Source organism: Vitis riparia, chromosome 10 (assembly GCF_004353265.1).
Source record: "Vitis riparia cultivar Riparia Gloire de Montpellier isolate 1030 chromosome 10, EGFV_Vit.rip_1.0, whole genome shotgun sequence".
NCBI lineage: Eukaryota > Viridiplantae > Streptophyta > Magnoliopsida > Vitales > Vitaceae > Vitis > Vitis riparia.
The window spans coordinates 12,100,648-12,121,331 of NC_048440.1; the positions used below are offsets into that span (position 1 = coordinate 12,100,648).

The following is a 20,684-nucleotide window of genomic DNA, read 5'->3' on the forward strand; positions in this document are numbered from 1 at the left end:
ACAACACCCTAGGTTTTTAGAAATCTCAAAATGAACTAAAATTCACTATTCCAAATCAAGAAAATTTATAAACGAATTAAAAAAAGAATAATAAAGTAAGAGTATTTAAGATATTTTATAAAATATTTTATTTAATTCCTATATATATATATATATATATATATATATATATATATATATATATATATATATATATATAAATTTATTATTAAATAATTTTATTGTAAATTTTTTCTTCTTTTAAATCAAAAATTTTATCACTTCCCTCATATAAAAAAAATTAAAATTATTATTTTAATTTATTTATAGAAATTTTATTAAATCAAAATCTATGTTAATTGATTTTTGTTGAAATTGTGATTTATAATTAGTTTTAATGAAATTGAATTTCTTTTAGAATAAAATTCTTTATTTTTAGTTATCTAATATAATAAAATTAGAATTCAAAATAAGCTCTACTTCATTCACTTATTAAAAAAAAAAACTATTTTTTTTCTATTAAAGGGTTGATGAAGAACTAAAAACTACTATTATACCTTATTTTAATTGATTTATAAAAATTATATTGAATTAAAATCTGTTTTAATTGATTTTTTTAAATTATCTATTTTTAATTCATTTTTATTTAAATTTGAATTTCTATATGGAAATAACTAGAATATATAGATATATTAAACTAAACTTTTAGGATATACAATGACAAAAAAAATTCTTTTGGATAACTACATGAATTTCAAATCTTATCATTCTTTCTTTTTATAATGTTAGGATTCTTTTTCTTATAAATGGAGGAAACATGGGTAAATTTTTTTCCATTGAGAAGTTGGAGATCCTTGTCTTCTTTGAGAGAGAAAAATGAGTCTTCCAAGGTGGAATCGTAGAACGAATGCAGGTTTTGATGAGGATTTTAATTATGAGGATGGCCCTTGGAGTAAGTATGAAAATATTATTCTTTTATTTTTAATATTATTCATTTATTTTTTTTCAAAATTATTAATATATTTATTTTTTAGGGTTTTAATGATGCAATTTTTTTATTTCAAACCCATTAACATATTTTGTAGCGATGGAAAATCTTGAATGAAAAAACTTTATATGATTTTTGAAGATAGTTCATACTAAATATTCATGCTATGGTTTTTGCATATTTTTATGGTTTCTGTCATGATAGTTATGATTTTATATTCTTAACGCAATGATTTTTTCTTTTTCTCTCTTTCATAGATTTTTTTTTTAAATAATAATAATAATAACAACATTTTTAAATGGTTGAATTTTTTTTCCTATCCTTAAATTAAGTATGAATTTTGCCTTTTTTTTTTTTGGTAGGATCTAATGATCCTTAGTTGCTATGTAACTTTGGATGGATAATATTATTGTATTTTTTTCTTTTTAATAATTATTGATAAAGATGTTTAGATATACTAACTTCAAAGAAATCTTCTCGCGATGGGGTGAGGTGTTTTTTCTTTTCTTTTAATTACTATAGATAAATAATTAAAAACAATTAAAACTTTAAATCTTCTCATGTTAGGATTTTTTTCTCTTATTAACGAAGGAAACTTAGAGTTTATTTAGTTGTGTGATTTAAAAACCGTTTTTCTCTTTTTAAAAATAGAAAATTAGTTTTAAAAATTTATAATACTATTTGATCATTGTTTTTTGGAAATAATTTTAAAAAATAAAATGAAATAGAAAAAAATTTTAGAAAATAAGTAGAGTTTTTTTTTTATTAATTTTTAAAAACTAAAGAAAAAATAGAAGGCTCGTTTGACCATATTTTCTAAAAGTTATCTTTAAAAATAGTTTTTTATTTTAATTTTTTTAACTTAAAAACAATATTTGAAACAAGTTTTAAAAAACATGGCCAAACATCGCCTTACTTTTTCTATTGTAAAATTAGAAGTTCTTGTTTTGTTTAAGATGGAAAAAAATAAAGTCTTGTAGCGAGATAGAATTGGTGATGGAGGTGTTAAGATGAGTAAATAAATCTGAAACAAATTTAGGGTTAGCTATGACACCATTATTATGTAATTTTGGATGGATTTTATTATTGTACCTTTTTTTTTTCTTTTTAGAAAGTTCCAAGAAATCTTTTCATACAAGGATGAGGAAATTATGCTAAGAACTTCTATGGTCTTTGTAAAATCACTAATGGTAAATATTTTTTATTAGAAAATTTTTTAAAATAAAAACAAAAAGCCTCCTCATCTTATTTTAATATATATTATGTGATTTCTAATTCTAATTTTTTTTCTTGCTTTGTTAGATGGTTTAAAAAAAAAAGGGCATGACACGAGGTTCTACAATCTTTCCAAAGTTACTCATGCTAAATATTTTTTATATGATCTTTTCACGAGGGAGGTTCATTTAAGGCTATGTTTGGTTGTTGAAAATTTTTAGGAAAAAAGAAAAAATAAAAAGTAGATTCAAAGCCAATAAATTATTTTATATACTTCTTTAAATTCATTTAATTTATTTTCCTTTATTATATAAAAATTAAATAATTTAAAAATGTATAAATTTCTATTTGATTTTCTTTCACTATTTTTCATAAATCAAATATGGGAATCATTTTTTTCTTTCCTTAATCATAAACAAAAAAAACTTATATATGATTCGTGTTCTAAACATTTCTGAATTTTTTTTATTTTTTCTTCTTATCCCTTAAATTATGTATGGGTTTATGATATGTTTTAAATTGTCTTTAACTTGGATTGAAATTCATTCATTTAATTTTTTTTCTTCAGTTGACGAGCTAGAGGAGCTTGCGGGGATGGAACTGGGTGAGGCAGTGCCACTAATTAGATCCTTGATCAGAAATCTAAATCATTTTCATGCTGAGGTTCACCCACCGCCATTAATTAGATCCTTGATTAGAATTCGATATTATTGTCATGCTGTATGGTTTTTAATTAGATCTTACAGGCTCTTACTTGAGAGCCTATAGGGGACCAATATGCCTATCCAATTGTAACCAATCATATTTATGATACAATTTTTATTTTTTATTTAAATAAGACAACTCCATTAGAGTTTTAATGACACAAAATTATGTTTTTATCCGTCATTATTCCAAATAACGAAACAGAAGTGCAAAATCCTTCACCAATGATTTAACCCTCCAAAATTGAATACAATAAGTTATTTACATGAAACAAATTATTGCCTTCTAACCACACTGTTTCTTGTGTCAAGCAAAGAAGCATCGAGTTCCATGTAGAATAATCAGGGAGAATGCCTTTTTCTACCATTTGCAGAAAAAGCCTAACAGCCTTTTGGAAATCCCCTTTGTTACAAAGCGCATCAACCATAGGACTATAACTTCCCATATCAGGCAAGCAACCTCTCCCAACCATGTCTTCCATGAGCTTTAAAGCACTCCCAACTTTTCCTTGCCTACAAAATGCACTAATCAGAGCATTAAAAGTTGGTGCTGTGGGAAAATAACCATGATCCACCATCTCATTTATTAGTTCAAATGCCTCCCGCACATTCCCATCTTGGCAAAATCCATGAATTAGGCAGACATAAACAAGGACACTTGGAACACCCCCTTCCTTGATCATCTGATCATAAACCCTCTTTGCATCCCCAATACTGCCCTCATTGCAGAAACCTAAAATCCTTAAGCTCCTGTCAACAGCTCTAGGAAATAATTTCTCCATCTTGGTTAGAAATTCAAGTGCTTCCTCAAATTGGTTTTTCTTATACAATCCGTATATTATACTATTATAAGGACTAATACGGCCCCCAGCTCCACCTCTACTTTCCTCCATTAGTTCCAAAATCTTGAATCCATCTTCCATCCTTCCTCCTGAACACAGACCTCTAATTAATGTATCATATGTCATGAAATTCCAGTTGATTCCATCAGTTTTCATGTCATTAAACAGGTCAATGGCTGAATCCAACATCCCAGAATCACAATACCCAGATGCCAGAATATTGTATGTGTCTACATTTGGAAGACAACCCTTAATCTCCATATCCTTCAAAACACGATGCCCAACTTTTGCTTTGCCTAGCATACAAAAGCCCTTAATTAGGGTGTTATAAGCCACCACATCGACCACACCACCCATGCTCTCCACTCTTTCCAAAACCTCTACACCCTCTGTGACTCGGCCTTCTTTGCAGAGAATTCCCACCACCTTAGTTGCTGTAACAACATCAGGAACAAACCCCATAGAGAAACTCTTCTCCAACAGCACAAGAGCTTGAACTAAATTCTCTTCTTGACAATAAGCGGATATCAAAACATTGAAGGTAACATCACTGGGCTCCACCATCTCATTCATCAAGCTCCTAGCCCTCCCAACCTTCCCATTCTTGCAAAGGGCGTGAATCATTGTATTGTATATCACAGTATTTGGTGTTTTACCCCGTGATTTCATCACTTGCAGAAGCTTAAAGGCATCACCTATTCTATTCGTCAAGCACAGCCCCTTCATCAAAATCCCAAAAGTATAATCATCACCTGAAACACCATTCATCATCATCTTCTTCCTATAAAACTCCCTAGCTAAATCAATATCTTCCTTAACAAGAACATCGAGTATGGAATTGAAAATCTTCAAAGACGGGTTCTCTCCAAACTTAGTAATCAAATCAAGCACTTTAATCATTTGTCTAACCATTCGGGCACGTCCTAGGCCTCGCACAATTGTGACAAAAATACTCTCATCTGGGGGAGACCCAATTGAGCTGGGCATTTCGTCGAGCACTTCCTTTACAGTTTCAAAGCGACGGAAGGAGCAGAGTTTGTGGATCAAAGCTCTGTAGGTCGACTGATTGTGGATGAAATTGGGGAGATTTGAGGCCCATCTGAAGGTTTGAAGGGCTTGGGACGCTGATTTCTGTTCAAGTATGAGATGGGCAATGTGCTGATGAGTTGGGACGGGGGTGGTGGAGATGGGTTTTGATTGCAAATTTACAACTGATGATCTCCCAAGATTTGATACATTGCAGAACATGGTAGGTTTTGCATATTTGGATATGTTGAACATGGATTTTGAAGCTTTCCGGACTCCTTTTCTACTATTTTCTGAAACTACCTGAGCATTCTGGGGCTCCGAGTTAATGGAGTCTCACCGGAAAAATCAAATAGGGATGGAGAAGAAGCGGGATCCTCCCAGAAAACGTCCGTTGCAACAGTCGCCGGAGATGGAGGCACGGTCGCCGGCGCAGAAAGCAGGTTGAACATGGTTGGGGATGAAAGGTGAGATTGGTGGACCTAAAGAGAGAGGGTAAGGCCCAACTTCAATAGAGGCCTCTAATGGGCCCTGTAGTGACGGGTTGAAGCCCATATTATTGAAACTACGCTTTCTGGGCCAACAAGTAACGGCATGGGCATAATTTTGTGTACAAGTTTTGAGCCCACATTACATTGAATTCTCAAGGTTTCTTTTCTAAAAATAAAATAAAATAAAATAAAAGTAGTTAAAAACTTAAAACTTATATATTTTCAAATTATTTAATTTTCATATAAAAATAAATAAATAAAATTAAAAAAAAACATATAAAAATAATTTATCAACATTTTTCGACCTAATAGATCATTCAAAAATATAAGGCACTACCACAATTGGAAAGGGCACTATAAAAATAGCGACGGATCGACAATAATGCAAGTCTATCCATGCGACAACATACTTCAAAATTGTGAAATCATTTTCAAGATGCAACCTAATATATACCAAGCCATGCATTTGAAATTATCCAAATTTGTAACATAGATATTACACATATACTCAAGCTTTGCCCCTTTAATTAAATGCATGTCGCCTCCCTAGTACTCATCAAATGCCCACCAAACCTTCAACTGCACAAATCCTTTTTGTTCCCTATCTGCTGACATGTCGCTAAGCCCGTCCTTTTTGCCACCTGGCAAAACCTTTTCATACACGTCAGCAAACCACATTGCTACCAATCTCATTAAATAATAAACCCAAAGGTCTTAATTTGCGGCATCCACATAAGTGGAATGGATGTGGAAATCTTGTGATGATATAATGTGATCGCTGTGGGATATATTGAACTTATGGACCATCCACGATTCCACATGCACGTCTTCTTCTAGTTTTTCTAGTGTGCTACAAGTTCCAAAGTAGATAGTCATTCCAAATCTCGATTTTTGGTCATTTCTTAATTCATTATATCTAGGTTTTGGTCTCACCTTTTTTAATCAAATAGCCCAAAATTATTCCAACTTCCTAGTCATCATATGGTAAATGTCAAACATCCACATTAAATAAGTAATTTATAAAAAGATAATATAATGTTAAAGAGCTTCTGGGTCGTGGTTATATTCTTGAAGTAGCTAGGGTTTACAGACAAAAGTTAAGAGATGTTAACCAAATCCCGCGAACATAAAATAAAGAAAAATATAAAAATTTTAATATGATTTAACGATCAATATGATTTAAACATTTATGAAATGTATCCATGCTTAAGAAATCTACTACTTAAAGAAAAAAAAATATAATGATAAAACTCTCACTCTCTTCTCAATTACAATTGTACTATCTAAAAAAACCTCATATTATAATATGATTAAATATACAATAAGAGCAAACTTGTTATTTATCACTTAAAAAAAAAATCTCCAAAAGCCTTATCCCCTTCAACCCTGTGAATTGATCTGATAGTTCGATTTCCAAGAGCGCAATAAGGAACTCAACCCTCGATATTTCATGCAAAACACAACAAAATCGATTCAAATTTTACAATCTAACAAAATAACTTAAGACTAATATTAATTTATTCATAAGTAAGTTACATTTAGATCCAAACCTAATCTTATTATTTAAAGTAGTAGATTAAGCAAAAGGAATAATATTATATATCTGATTTGAATCCAGGGTTTAGGTCAATAATAAACAAGGGGAAATTGGAAAATTAGTATGATTTAGTAACATAATCATTTGATTAGTGTTTGGGGTAATTTAGAGTTATATTATATCACATGGGTGGGACAAAATCTAGCAGTTAGATGAGCAACCACACATTATTAAACTTTAAAAAAAGGGGAAAATGAAGAGACATAGAAGCAAAGCGAAAAGCTTCGGGAACACTTTATAATAGTAAATGGCACTAAGAAAGAGGAAGTTGGATTCCACAACATATTGTTTATTTTGGTTTGAAAATTTGGGGAGTTGTTGATACAGTGATTATGTGAAATATTATATTGAGTTTGATGTGATAAAATTTCAACCAAAACTGCATGCTTTCTTTACGTTATAAATTTATACATTTTTTTATACATAGAGAGAGGGAGAGAGAGAGGGAGAGAGAGAGAGAGAGAGAGAGTGAGAGAGAAGAGTGTTGCGGGGATGTGACATATTTTGTCCGTTTGTCTCCCTATCAAAACAGCGGGAATATTGGTGGGGTGTTTGCTTTGCCTTGCTTTTTCTTCCAAATATTCTTCCTTAAAATACTTGTGCGAATCGCTTCTTATTTATTCACTTTAATTATCATACGTCTTTGCTCTTTCAATTACTAGTAGTTTCATTCTCTCTCTCTCCTCTCTTTTGAACATATATATATTCAACTTTTGTTTTTCAAACGTCTAAGTCTCAATTGTCCACCACGTGCATGGGGTTCCTATTTTTAGCTTTAATTGATTAATTTAATTTATATCATCAAAGCTTTTCCTTTTTCTTTTTTCTGTCCCCTTTTTCTTCATTAATTTACATATGGTTATAATTTTAAAAAGGATATTATCTTTTTTCTTTCAAAATAATGATTCTTGTCTTTGGTTTTCGATCATAGAATGTGTAAATAAATTCAGAAAAAAAGTTTAATGATATGAAGGGTTTAACGATTAAATTAATAATTAATTATAAAAAGATATGATCAATCAAATTATATCACATATACATTTAATTACATTAGTTTATACTTTAATTGTTACACAATAATGAGAATAAATAATAAAATAAAATAAAAATAAAGACAATAAGAATATGCAGGTTTATTTGACAAACCGAAAAAATCATACAAAAGAGAAGGAAATTCACTATATAAAAAATTAGTACAAAATGGGAAAGTTGCGAGTGATTACAAATTCCAAAAAAAAATCTCATAATTATAGTTTTACCATATATATTACATCACAAGCTTTTCGGATCGGATCAAATAAAATTCGAGTCACCAAATTCTAACATTAAATCGCATGTATTGATCAAGAAAAAGAATTCAATGGTATATATATATATATATATATATATATATATATATATATACACTTGTTTTTTATCTTCATATGGGTGATAGCATATGGTAAAAACTTCTCATAATAATTGAGAATAATGTTTGTGACCCATCAACTTTTTATTGGTTGTCACCACACCATACAATAAATGGTGGGACCTTATATTATTTGGGATGTTGAATCAAGTGATAACCTCTTAGATAAAGGGTAATAATTAAGAAATTTCTTGAAGTTTATAGTCTTGCTAGCTAGGATTGCTTATAATCTTGGAGACAATGTTTTTTGATTTGCAAGAAAAAAACAAAACATTACTATAAAGTATGGATCTTCACCTAATTTATGAGCATTCAAAGAAGAATAAAATATAGAAAAACAAGTATAACACTACAAATTTAAAATTAGAAAGGAGAATCATAGTACAAACAAGTGTCTTAAAAGTAGTTCTGATGAGATCGTCATGAATCGGAAAATTCAGTGGGGCTGCTTCTTTTGGACACCTGTAGTTCGATTATATGAGCTGTAATCTCAGTGATCGCGTAAAGCTTAAGGCTAAGATTTTAGGTCTTGTATTATTGCTGGCAACTTGCCAATCAATATTCTCATGGAACAGAAATAAACATGAGAAAATGCCAAACATGAAAAGAAACAAAGGACAACAATTGAGTTAAAAACGTTGACCCACAAAATCTCCTAAGTGGGATTAGCATTTTGGCTTCTTTATATTTACATCTCCAATTACTCCTTCATCACAATAATCCATGTCATGTACACTGCCCTATTGCCTTTTTTAGGGTTTAGGTTTTTGGCTATTGCTTATTCCTAATTATATATGTATATGACCTAGAAAAAGTGAATGATTTGTCCGCCCCCGAGTATTTTTTGGGTTTCCAACATCTTTAGCATCTGATTATCATCTTATAATTAAATGAAACTGATATGAGAGAGAGGCATAGAAGATTGAATCTCGATATGCTAGCTTATATATCTATTGTAACCATTTAATTATCACTTGTTGGATTAATAAATCAAGTGGAAGATGGATCTAAGCGCAGAATCTATGAGGATTGGATATTATCATGTTGAACTATACTAAACTATGAAAATCTATGGATTTTTTTTTTTGTGGGGGGAGGGAGGGGGAGGGGGGTCCTGAGATATGAGTGTCACCCATGATTCAGCTCCAGCAATTGAAAAATACTGGAGTTGCATGCATGCAGTGCACCAAGATATGCATGGGAAGCATGCATTGCACCAAAGTGAGTGAGCAGTGGAGATGCAGTGACTTGGGTTGAAGGCATATTTATGCTAGTGTATGTGGAGTGGGGGAGTGGCGTTGTAGGTTTGTTCATGTGAGTGAATAGTAAAAGATGAGGTTCATGGAAGCTCCAAGTTTGTCATGGAGTAAGGCAACAAACAAAGTGACATAGATGTGGGTGTTTGGCTTCCCCTTTTGAAGAAAAATGAGTTGCTTTCATGGCACCACAGTTCCCACTTGATGTACTTTTGGATGCTTCTTCCAAGACACTCCCATTTCCATCCAAACTTTGATGGGTCCCTCTGCATCAATTTCCTCTCCATCTTCTCCCCCCCAAAAGTGTGAAAATGAGGAGGAAAATCATCCATTACTCATCTGGTCTTTTGGAGACTTGTGTTTTCAATGGGTCCTCCCCCTCCTCCACTATCAAACTCTATGGGACCCCTCCCTCTACTCCAACTGTGAAACCTCCCCTTTTGCTTCTAATCTTCCTCACATCTCATGCATCTGCCTTTTCTCTTTGGCCCACTTCATTTTGACATCAATCAATTCTGTCTCCTTCTCTTTGCCTCCATCCCATTCCTTGTGCATTACTCGGACATATACTTGAGGAGGAATGTACTTATAAAAATACATATACATCACTACCAACTCCCATCTATATGTCTATGGCTTAGTCCTTGGTGAAATTACTAGCTACTTTTATAAGAGACCAAGTATTAAACATATTAATTGTTCAATGAAAGTAATTAATTTCATGAACGATATTCAAGTACATATACTATACTCGTCAATAAATTAATTGAAGTCACACAATTTTGAAACAATGAGACTATAGTTTAATTAATTAGCTTGTAAAAATGATACATATATAGTTGGGTACGTGTATTAACTTCTTCTAATTTTGCTTGAAAGGGGACTTAGAGAACATCCCTAAGCACGATGTACACATAGCCACATGGGGTTACTTAAATTTTGCTAACAATTATGTAATTCCGTTATCAAGTGTTTGTGAATGAAACCAATTCGACAAGCCTTAGCCCCACATGTGTCTTGTCTTGTCCAACCTCTGACATTGAGTCCCTCCCAACTTTTTCATAAAGCAATGGCTCATTGCTTTCTAGTTACTCATGACTCACGATCCACCAAAACCATTTTATCCATCATTAAAGTTAATTATTTCTAATTCAAGTTATTCAAAATCATTCATAAAATCTAGAAAATTCAAAGTTTCAAAGATGACATATAATTTCTTCTTCGGATTTTTTAAATTAACCCTCAAATTAAGACCTACACTTCTTGATCAAATCGGCCAACAATTAGCTACCATACCACATTTTTTAATTTCCTATCTACTTTGTGACAGTATACACTGATCATTTATTCGCATGGATGTTTCCTCAAAGTGACATATTCTTCAAAAAGATCAATTAATTACGATTCGTTTGTCTACTTCTCCATGGAAGTTACATAGCTTTTGAGCTCGTGATGAAACCAGAGTGGGAAACAAATGAAAACAAAATGAAAAGAAAGGTAGGTAGACATCCATGATTTATTCACCATTGGAGTGTCATGCTTTTCCATATCTACTGTTTGATTTGGTGGGGTGTAGATGAATCACTTGGAGCTCAATTCATTTCATTACAGTCTAAGCACTATCTTCCTTTTTATCTTTACTGTCCTGAAATTTACTAAAGAAGAATATTCCTAGACATGGTGCAGATAAAGCCACATGGATTACTTCTGTTTTCCTCACAATCATAGCAACATCATTATCAATTGTTTGTCGCGGCCATGCATGTCGACTTCTCGGTGGAAGCAAGAAAAGAAAAGAAAAGAAAAGAAAATTCCTTAAAATTAAAATAAGAAGGGGTGCAATGTCCTTTATATTTGAGGGGCATATCTACATTAATAAATATTTTTCCATATATATAAGGGTGCAATGAGCATAACCCACGTACAAAATTAATTAATTGTTTGTTTGCATGAGAGCAACGTCTGTGCATTAGATGCAAACAAAGCAACAAAGCCTAACCCCACATTTGTCTATTCCCTCTTCCAACCTCAGACACTAAAAATCACTTGTAATCCTCTGACATTGCCTTTAAACTAATAGCTTACCTGCTAAAATTCTTCCTTCTCATCATTGAAGTTTACTATTTCTTGAAGTTACTTAACGTGTGTTTCATTTTTGAAAAGTGTTGAAAGAAAAATATATATATCAACAAGTAAAAGTGCATTTTCATACACTTCAAAAAGCTATATAAAAATAATTAATATTTTATATCTTTTTTTATCTAATGTATTATCTTCATCAACCATCTAGATAGTGCTTTTTAATTATATGAATATCATCTTTAATCATCTTAGATATTATCTTTGATCGTCTTAAGTACTATTTTTAACCGATGAGCGAATGAAATTTAAATTATTTTTAGATGATTTTTATTTTATAATTATTTTCTCATATTTGATTTTACTACGAAAAATACAAAGAAAAGTCAAATTTATATATTTTAAAATTATTTAATATTTATATAAAAAAGTTAAACAAGTAAAATAAGTCTGAAACAAAATATAAAAATAAATTATTAACTTTAATTTTTTTTTATTTTTCATTTATTTGTTATGGACTTTTATAATTGGAAGGTTGTAATTTTTTTTTTCCATTAATTTCATTGTACTTTGATGGGATGGCATGAAAAGAAGACGCACGAGAGAACATGGTGCACCCATAGGCACATGGGTTAGTTGTATTATGGGAATACCGTTATCAATTCAACTGTTTGTTTGCATGGGGGCAACATCACTATTTTAAATACAAGGCCTTGCCCCACACTCTTCTTCATTCCTATCCTAACCTCATCACTTGCAACTTCTTCGTAGGCCCTTGGGGCAACACCTCATTGGTTACTACTACTTGCCAGTACTCATCAACTGACAAACTTCTCTATTCACTTCAAATCATGTTGCATCCCCACATGTCACCCTGAATAAATTCCATAAGATATACACAAATTTTATTAATTTTCATGGAATTTTATTAGGAGCTTACCTTCTATTAGAAGCCCAAGTTAAAATCATCATCTCAAATTAATTTTGGGTTACGTTTGGTTTCAGAAAGTACTAAGGCTATATTTGGTTCCCAGAAAATTTGAAGAAAAATGAAAGGGAAAGAAAATACAAAGGAAAAGTAGAAGGAAAGAAAAAGTGAAGGAAAATAAAAAAATAGATTAAAAATTAATAATTTTTTTTTTTTTTACTTCAAACTCATTTTATTTATTTTAACTCATCAATACAAAGATTAAATAATTTAAAAATATATAAGTTTTTAATTAGTTTTAATCATATTTGATTTTCTTTGATATTTTTCATAGGACAATCAAATATAAAAATATCATTTTCCTTTATATTTTTTTTCTTTCCTTAGTATTTTCCGGAACCAAACATAACCTAAAGAAAAAAATATATATATATAGTTTTCTTATGTTTAGTTTCCTAATAAAAAATATAAAATAAGATAAAATTAGTTAAAAATTTTGTATTTTAAAATTATTTAATTTTTATATAATAAAGGAAAATAAATAAATAAAAAAGAGGTGATGACATGTGAAAATTAAAGCAGCTTTCATGTATGATAACTTTTATTGGAGATGTCCATGGCCCTCAAAAGTTTCTCATCTATATGCAAAATGTCACCCCATATGGCAAACCCAATCATTGGACCTTTATATATTCAAATCAATGCAAAAATAATTAAATGGAAAAGCAAACGGCTGTGGTTGAGGCTTGAGCTAGCTGGCTACACTGTACACATCTATGTGGGGGAATTGGGAAAAAGCAGAATTTATAATTTGTGTTTGGATTTAGATGCATTTGCGTGCCACCCAAGACAAAGTTATCACTTTAAACCATGGTGAAGACAAACACATGCACCGATATGAACTCTCCTGAAAACCCAGGGGGATTAGGGTAGAAAAAGTCAGCTCAAAAGGACACTAAAGGTGGGGAGCCCTTAATTATTTTCAAATGTTTTCAGTTAGGAGGCATTTAAATCTCCATCCAAACACCCCCCTTTTATACAGTGGTGAAAAAGCAAGGTTTATTGAGAGCTGATACATATTGGGAGAGACATGATGACTAAGCTTCCTTTACCTGTACAGCCTGTTTTCTATATATGTAGATATATGTGTACACGTAATGCCACTAGTACTTCTTGAAGGAGCTGATAAATAAATAAATAAATTTCCATGGTGTTTTTGAAAAGCAATGGTGCTTGCTACCTTCTATTAATGAGTATTGACTTCTTCTATTCAATTTTCTAAAAAATAAAAATGGAAAAATATCATCCCAACATTTTTTACCCTAAAAACCAAGGAGAAAAAAAAAAAGGGGGAAAAATCCAAACAAATGGGAATTAAACTTTCCTTATTTTTTGTTTCCTTTTAAGTTATTTTTGGTTGCCGATTAAAATATATTATATCCATATTATATCACATTAGATAAGAAATATAAGATATGATTTCTTATATGATATTATATTCTTGAATATACATATCTTATATATAGGATATTTTAAGATAGCATGTTTAATGAGATATGTTATATTTATATTTAATTTATGAAATAAATAAAAAATAATATGAAATATATGTTATTTTCAATGTTTAAAATAAAAATTATACCACATTTCCATATTTCTTTTTTTTTTTAAATGAAATTTATCTTATATTTAACAATATTCATTATTAAAATATTTAATTTTTTATATTATGTTATTTAATATATAAAAATAATTTATCTTATATTTAACAATAATCATTATTAAAATATGATTGGGTTACTAATGTATAAACTTATAAATTAGGTAGGAAAAATGTTAGTATATATAAAGTCATTTATGTATAAACAATGTGATTAAAGTATAAAAAAATATAACAAAAATATTAACCTAGATGGAAAATATCGTGATAGTTCAAAAATGTAATAAAATTTGAGGTAGGAAACATATATAGCTTTAAATTTGTATTATCCATATATATTCGTATAGATTACACTTGGATGACAGGATATGATAAGATAAGATCTGTATTTCTAAATATATCATATCGTATTGGATATGATATCCTTGAATATTCATATCGATATAATATCCTTGATAAAATTTGTATTTTTATCAAGTAGGATATATTATATTTATATTTATATTTAATTTATGAAATGAATAAAAAATAATATAAAATATATATTATTTTAAATGTTTAAAATAAAAATTATATCACATTCTAATATTGCCTATTAAAAAAAATTATGTTTATAATAAAAAATAAATTTATAATACATGATATATGAATTTATCAGTATGAAATTAACATATCTCATAAAATGATAAAAAAATAAAAATAAATAAATAAATAAAATGATGGATATTTAATGAATATAGGATAAAATAAGTAATAAAATAACTTGTCTTATCGTATCACCAACTAAATATGAGACAGGATATGGTATTTTTTTCTTTTATCCTATCACATCCCATATTTGACCAACCAAAAATCACCCGAAACTTTTACTTTAACTTATTTTATATATTTTTACTTAATATCAAACTACATATATAAAAAATTATGAGTGGCTTAGGAAGTCTTTTCAAATACAATTTTTTGTTTTCTAAAATAAAAAACACAGTTTCAAAAGACTTTAACATATTTGATATTTCATAAATAATTATATAAATATGAAAAATAATTTAAAATAAAGTATTATATATAAAAATATATTTAAGATCCTAAAGAAGAATACCTTTGTCAAGTTGTCGGTGGATTTTATCAAGATTTATTCCCAATTTCAAAAAATTTCAAAATTTTCAAATTCATGGATTTCAACAAGTTTTAAATTTAAGAAACAACGTCAACAACTTACAACTTTAATATGAAGAAGAATTACAAGTATCATTAAAACACCCAACCATGATTAAAACAACAAAAACTTAATTTCAACTATAACCACAAAATTAGGATTTCAACCACATCTAAATAATCAAAGATTCAATTTCTATCACACCTTTCAAAATTCTAATAATAAAATACGAAAGTCCCAAATATGCATATTTTATATTTTGGCATGAGATTAACACATCCTATAAAATAAAATAAAAAATAATATATCTCATTACTTATCTTATCTCATATTTGATTGAATATAAGATATGATATGAAATCTCATTTCTTATCTTATTCCATAATAATAATAATATCCATAAACTTTTACTTTAATAATGTTATGTTATTAACTTGTTTTGTATATATATATATATATATATATTTTATTTAATAAAATTATGAGTGGTTTAGGAAGTGTTTTTACTTACAATTTTTTGTTTTTTTTTTAAAACATAGTTTCAAAAATTTTAGCATATTTTTAAAAAATTATATAAATATAAAAAATAATTAAAAATAAAAAATCGCATATAAAAAATATTTCAAATCCAAAAAGTATTTTTAAAAACTATTTTTAAAGATAACGTTACAAGCTAGTTTGACCCGATGAAAGAGTTCAAGTTGGAGGAGGTTTACAGATACGGATGAGATTTTTAGAGATTATAAGAAGTCATTCCTCCAAATCTTTCAAAACAAAGGATTCGTTTGGATATGTTTGCTTTTTATGGCACACGCTTTGTTACATAATTGATTTCTATTTTATTTCATCTTCTAACAACTTTTTTAAAGATTTTGATTTTTTAATCATAATTTACTTAGGATTTTCTCAAAGCACTTTTTGTTGCACAATATTTAAAAAAAAAATCACAAAATTTATATGAAATATTTTGGAAAGAGGGTTTATGAGAGTGGGTGAGTTCTTATAATTAATGTTTGAAAGAAAACAGGGAAAAGTGTTGGATTTATGATAGAAATAGTGTTCCCATAATTAATCTTTAAAAGAAAACAATGGAAAGTGTGGAAATTATTATTATTGTTTTTATTATAATTTACGATAAAGTGAACGCATTATTGAGGATTGAGAGGGGAGGGCATTTCTGACATTTGCTCTCAAACGTCTTTGTAAACCTGCAAACCACACGCGCTGCAGAGTCTGAAACCCTGTGGAAGATAAAAGGACCCCTACTGCCACGTGACAGCCTAATGACGCACGTGCCACCATCCCCACCCCACGTCAGCACCAGTCTAATAAGCGCTAAAGTCTCCTTCAGACGAGCAAACCTCCCGTCCTTCGCACGTGCGAAGCAAACCATGGTTAGTTAAGTGACCTTTAACCCTGATCGCTTCCACTCTCCGCCCTAAATGATCTCCGTACGCTGTACCATAAATACCCTCAACCACCACCTCCTGTCTCTCTCTAAACTCCCATTTCTCTCTCTCCAGCGAAACTCGAACCAGAGGGGAGAGAAGAGAAGACCCCAAAAAGCTCCTCGGTTTCTCTCGCTAACTGATTTCATTGTACGGAACTTGAGAGACTGCTCTCTAACTCTGAAACCCTAATATTCTGGTCCGACCCCAAAAAGCCTGCCTCTTCTCTCATGCATTTATCTTCAACTCTGCTTTTTTAGCTCCTTTAATGGTGGTTTCAACGCTGTGAGGAAATTCAAAACTACGAGCTCCAACGTTTGACTTTAAAGTGGCCATTCTCTCCTGTCGTCTGTTTTTCTTTGTATCTGATTCGATGAAATTCTAGAAAAAGGTGAGAGTCCATTGTTTCTAGCCCCGTCAACGAATTTGGAGAATATATTTTGGGTCTTTGGCTACAGTTGAGAATCGATCAAGTGGCGTGAGGAAGTGGGGGTTGGAGATAAAAGGGGTTAGGTTTTGGAATATGGTGGAGTCGCAACGGGATTCGGACGGTGAGGTTTTGAATTCGAGTCACAGCTCAATGAGCAGTGAGAGTTGCAGCAGTTTGAGATTGAGTTTCAGTCGGCTTTCGTTCGAGCACTCGCCGGAGAATCTGACGCTGAAGCCGCATCGCTCGTCGGACTCGGCGTACGAGGCCATCCGCTCCGCCGCATTTAGCCGGAAGGCCGGGCTCAGTTTCAGAGACTTCAAGCTGGTTCGCCGGATCGGCTCCGGAGACATCGGGACCGTGTACCTCTGCCGGTTGCGGAGCTCGTCGGAAGATGACGGGTGCTTCTACGCCATGAAGGTGGTGGACAAGGAAACTTTGGCTATGAAGAAGAAGATTCAGAGGGCGGAGATGGAGAAGAGGATCCTGAAGATGCTGGACCACCCTTTCTTGCCCACGCTGTACGCCGAATTTGAAGCTTCCCATTTCTCAGGTATCGTCATGGAGTACTGTTCTGGTGGCGACCTGCACTCCCTCAAACACAAACAGCCTCAGAAGCGCTTTTCTCTCAGCTCTGCAAGGTACATTCATGGATATTCACACATTTTCCCATTTTCTTCTTTTATTTTTTATACAGATATTAATCCCCAGATACTATATAAAATTCAAAACAAAGAAAAAGCTGCAAAAAGAAGGCGTTTTTATAAAAATATTTGTTTGAATTATTATTATTATTATTATTTTGCATGCATGTTGGCTGTGTGGTGTTTTTTGTTTTTTCTTCTGCTATAAGGAGCCAACCCAGATGTTGTTTTCGTTCTATCCAGAAATGTTGTGTCTGTTTCAGCGGTGTGCAGTAATGGAAAGTGCTTTCATTTTCTCATTTTCGGAATTTTCCGGGAAACTGTCTTTCCATTTTCCTCCACGGCAAAGATTTTCTTGGATTATCCGTTTGGTTTAGCCGCAAATTTCCATTAGTAGAATGTTGTTTTTATGGTGCTATTTTTCGAACCGAATTTACCAAATCGAGTATCAGTTTCCATCCTTTTGTTGCAACTTGCAAGTAATCAGAAGATTTCTCTTTCTGCGTTGAAGCTTTAAATGTGTGCCCGATTCAACTCTGTTTTTACCTCCCCCTCAAGTTTGTAATTTTTTATTTCCAGGTTTTACGCTGCCGAGGTTCTTGTAGCCCTGGAGTACCTCCACATGTTAGGCATCATCTACAGAGACCTAAAGCCTGAGAACGTATTGGTCAGATCCGACGGTCACATCATGCTCTCCGACTTTGACCTCTCCCTCTGCTCCAATGCGATCCCAGCCGTCGAATCTCCTGATTTTTCCCCAGATTCCCCATCCCCCGCGTCTCCACCCAACTCCCGTACACCCTCCCCTTTCTCCTGCCTCTTCCGGTCCAGGAAGGTCCAAACCCTCTCCATCAACCGGCTCTTCGTGGCCGAACCGGTCTCCGCCAAGTCCTGCTCCTTCGTTGGGACCCACGAGTACGTGTCACCGGAGGTGGCATCCGGGAGGTCCCACGGCAACGGCGTGGACTGGTGGGCCCTGGGCATCTTCATCTACGAGATGGTGTACGGGGCCACCCCGTTCGCGGGCGCAACCAACGAGGCTACGCTGCGAAACATAGTGAAAAAGCCTCTGAGCTTCCCAACAGAGACGCCGGCGAGTGTGAGTGAGATGCACGCGCGCGACCTAATGTCGGGGCTATTGGTCAAAGACCCGGCGAGTCGGCTCGGGTCAAAACGAGGCGCCGCTGACGTCAAGACCCACCCCTTCTTTAAAGGCCTCAACTTCGCTCTCGTACGTTCTCTTACACCGCCAGAGATTCCGGGTCTAAGGCGACACAAAACGCCGTCGTTTCGGCCAGACTCTGCAAATTCAAACAAGGGGCGATATCATCATCAGCAGCAGCAGCAGCAACAACAGCAACAGCAATCAACGGCGTTTGATTACTTTTGAGAGCGAGGGAGAGATGTAGTGAGTAGTGAGCCGTTGGATGCGAGCCACGTGGTGGATCATTGATGCCTGATTTTGTAAACGTATGGGGACACATGTATATTGGAGATGGTAGTCCTAATCACAACACCTCACTTGCCTTTTTGTTGCAACTGCCTCCATACTATAGAAATACAAAAAATATATATATATATATATATTTTCTATCACAACTAGTATAAAAATACTATACTACGAATGATGGAGAGCCAAATCGGCTAAGTACTAAACACTGAGAATGCAGGCTGAATCAATCAATCGATATGCACATTTTCTTCTTAAAAGAAAATATAGGAAATATGGAAAATGTTTGGCCCCCTCCATAAGTAAGCTCAGAGGTATATGAGATGATGGGACATGACATGACCAATATGATGCAAGCGTGTGATAAAATGGTCACGAAGGAACATGGGGTTGCCTTCTTCGGCTCTATGTATTTCCTAGGGCTGCCAAATCAATTATTGAAATTCGGTTACCACTGTGGGGAATTTTATTTCTTTTTTGGTCTACACCCTACTGAATTGAATTTATTTAAGATATTTTTTTGAGAGAAGCTAACATGCATAAGGGGATATCATTGTCTACTAAATTAGAAGGCAAGGCTAGTTGGTCATCCAATTTTTATTTTATTATTAAAAAATATGGTAATAGTAAGAAAGTAGCAGAACATGGACATTTGAAGAGATGATGCATGCCTACCTGTAAACAAAAGTTTTCTACCTACGATTTCTAGGTTTTGACCTTTTCACTTCATTCAAGTGGTTACAAAAGTTACACATAATTATCTCAGTCCTTTCCTTTCATTTTGATCACATCATCCTCCTTCCAACCTTGGGCCTTTGGGGGAACACAGGGGATAAGCATCATGTGCAGAATTGGAATCATGTGGGGTACAACCAAGGCAAAGCATAAACATTAACATCAACGGCTCATATTGTCTCCCCCCACGACTTCTCTTTTTAATTAATTAAATTTTAATCAGTTTTATTTATTTATTTATTTTTTTAAAAAAAAAATCATTGCTTCATAATTTTTAGTTGAAACTAAAGCCAAAAGGACTGTGTGGGTGTCCAATTTTGCATAAGCCGAGGTTGTGAAAAGATGGGGCTTGGGACAATCCCTCATATCAAGCGCCCCAAGGGCGGTGAGGACCACCTACAAGTGAAAAAGGAGGCGCGTGTGGTGCAACTCATAGAATGAACTTTGGTAGGGACGTATAGAAAAATGAAGGGTGTGAGCAGAGGAAGGTGAGTCCTTTGACAACACATGGAGGTGTCCATGTGACCACCACCTGCCAACCAGGCAGCCCTACCAGCTGACTTAAAGGCACTGTCCCCTTACTGTCCTACCCCTACCCCACAACCCCCCCTACAAAAAGCTACCCACAGCTGTCCCACCTCCCCACCCAAT

The 20,684-nt window shown here is 32.7% G+C and overlaps 2 protein-coding genes across 2 annotated transcripts; one reads left to right on the plus strand and one right to left on the minus strand.

Annotated features, from left to right (window-relative positions):
• Positions 1-3,094: 3,094 nt before the first annotated feature.
• Positions 3,095-5,206, minus strand: LOC117923507 (pentatricopeptide repeat-containing protein At2g17525, mitochondrial). Its single transcript, XM_034841828.1, has one exon. The coding sequence runs from the start codon at positions 5,007-5,009 to the stop codon at positions 3,117-3,119; it is 1,893 nt and encodes a 630-aa protein (XP_034697719.1). The 5' UTR covers positions 5,010-5,206; the 3' UTR covers positions 3,095-3,116.
• An 11,618-nt stretch (positions 5,207-16,824) lies between these two features.
• On the plus strand, positions 16,825-19,387 carry LOC117924364 (protein kinase PINOID). The gene is made up of 2 exons (XM_034842978.1): positions 16,825-17,845; positions 18,428-19,387. Exons 1-2 carry the CDS (start codon positions 17,301-17,303, stop codon positions 19,236-19,238), a joined length of 1,356 nt encoding a protein of 451 aa, XP_034698869.1. The 5' UTR covers positions 16,825-17,300; the 3' UTR covers positions 19,239-19,387.
• The last annotated feature ends 1,297 nt before the right edge of the window (positions 19,388-20,684 follow it).

Excerpts from the sequence above, each read along its gene's own strand:
- LOC117923507 (XM_034841828.1), bottom strand. The coding sequence starts at position 5,009 with ATGTTCAACATATCCAAATATGCAAAACCTACCATGTTCTGCAATGTA.
- LOC117924364 (XM_034842978.1), top strand. The coding sequence starts at position 17,301 with ATGGTGGAGTCGCAACGGGATTCGGACGGTGAGGTTTTGAATTCGAGT. Across the intron at positions 17,846-18,427 it reads TTTTCTCTCAGCTCTGCAAG|GTTTTACGCTGCCGAGGTTC; the intron begins GTACATTCATGG and ends TTTTATTTCCAG.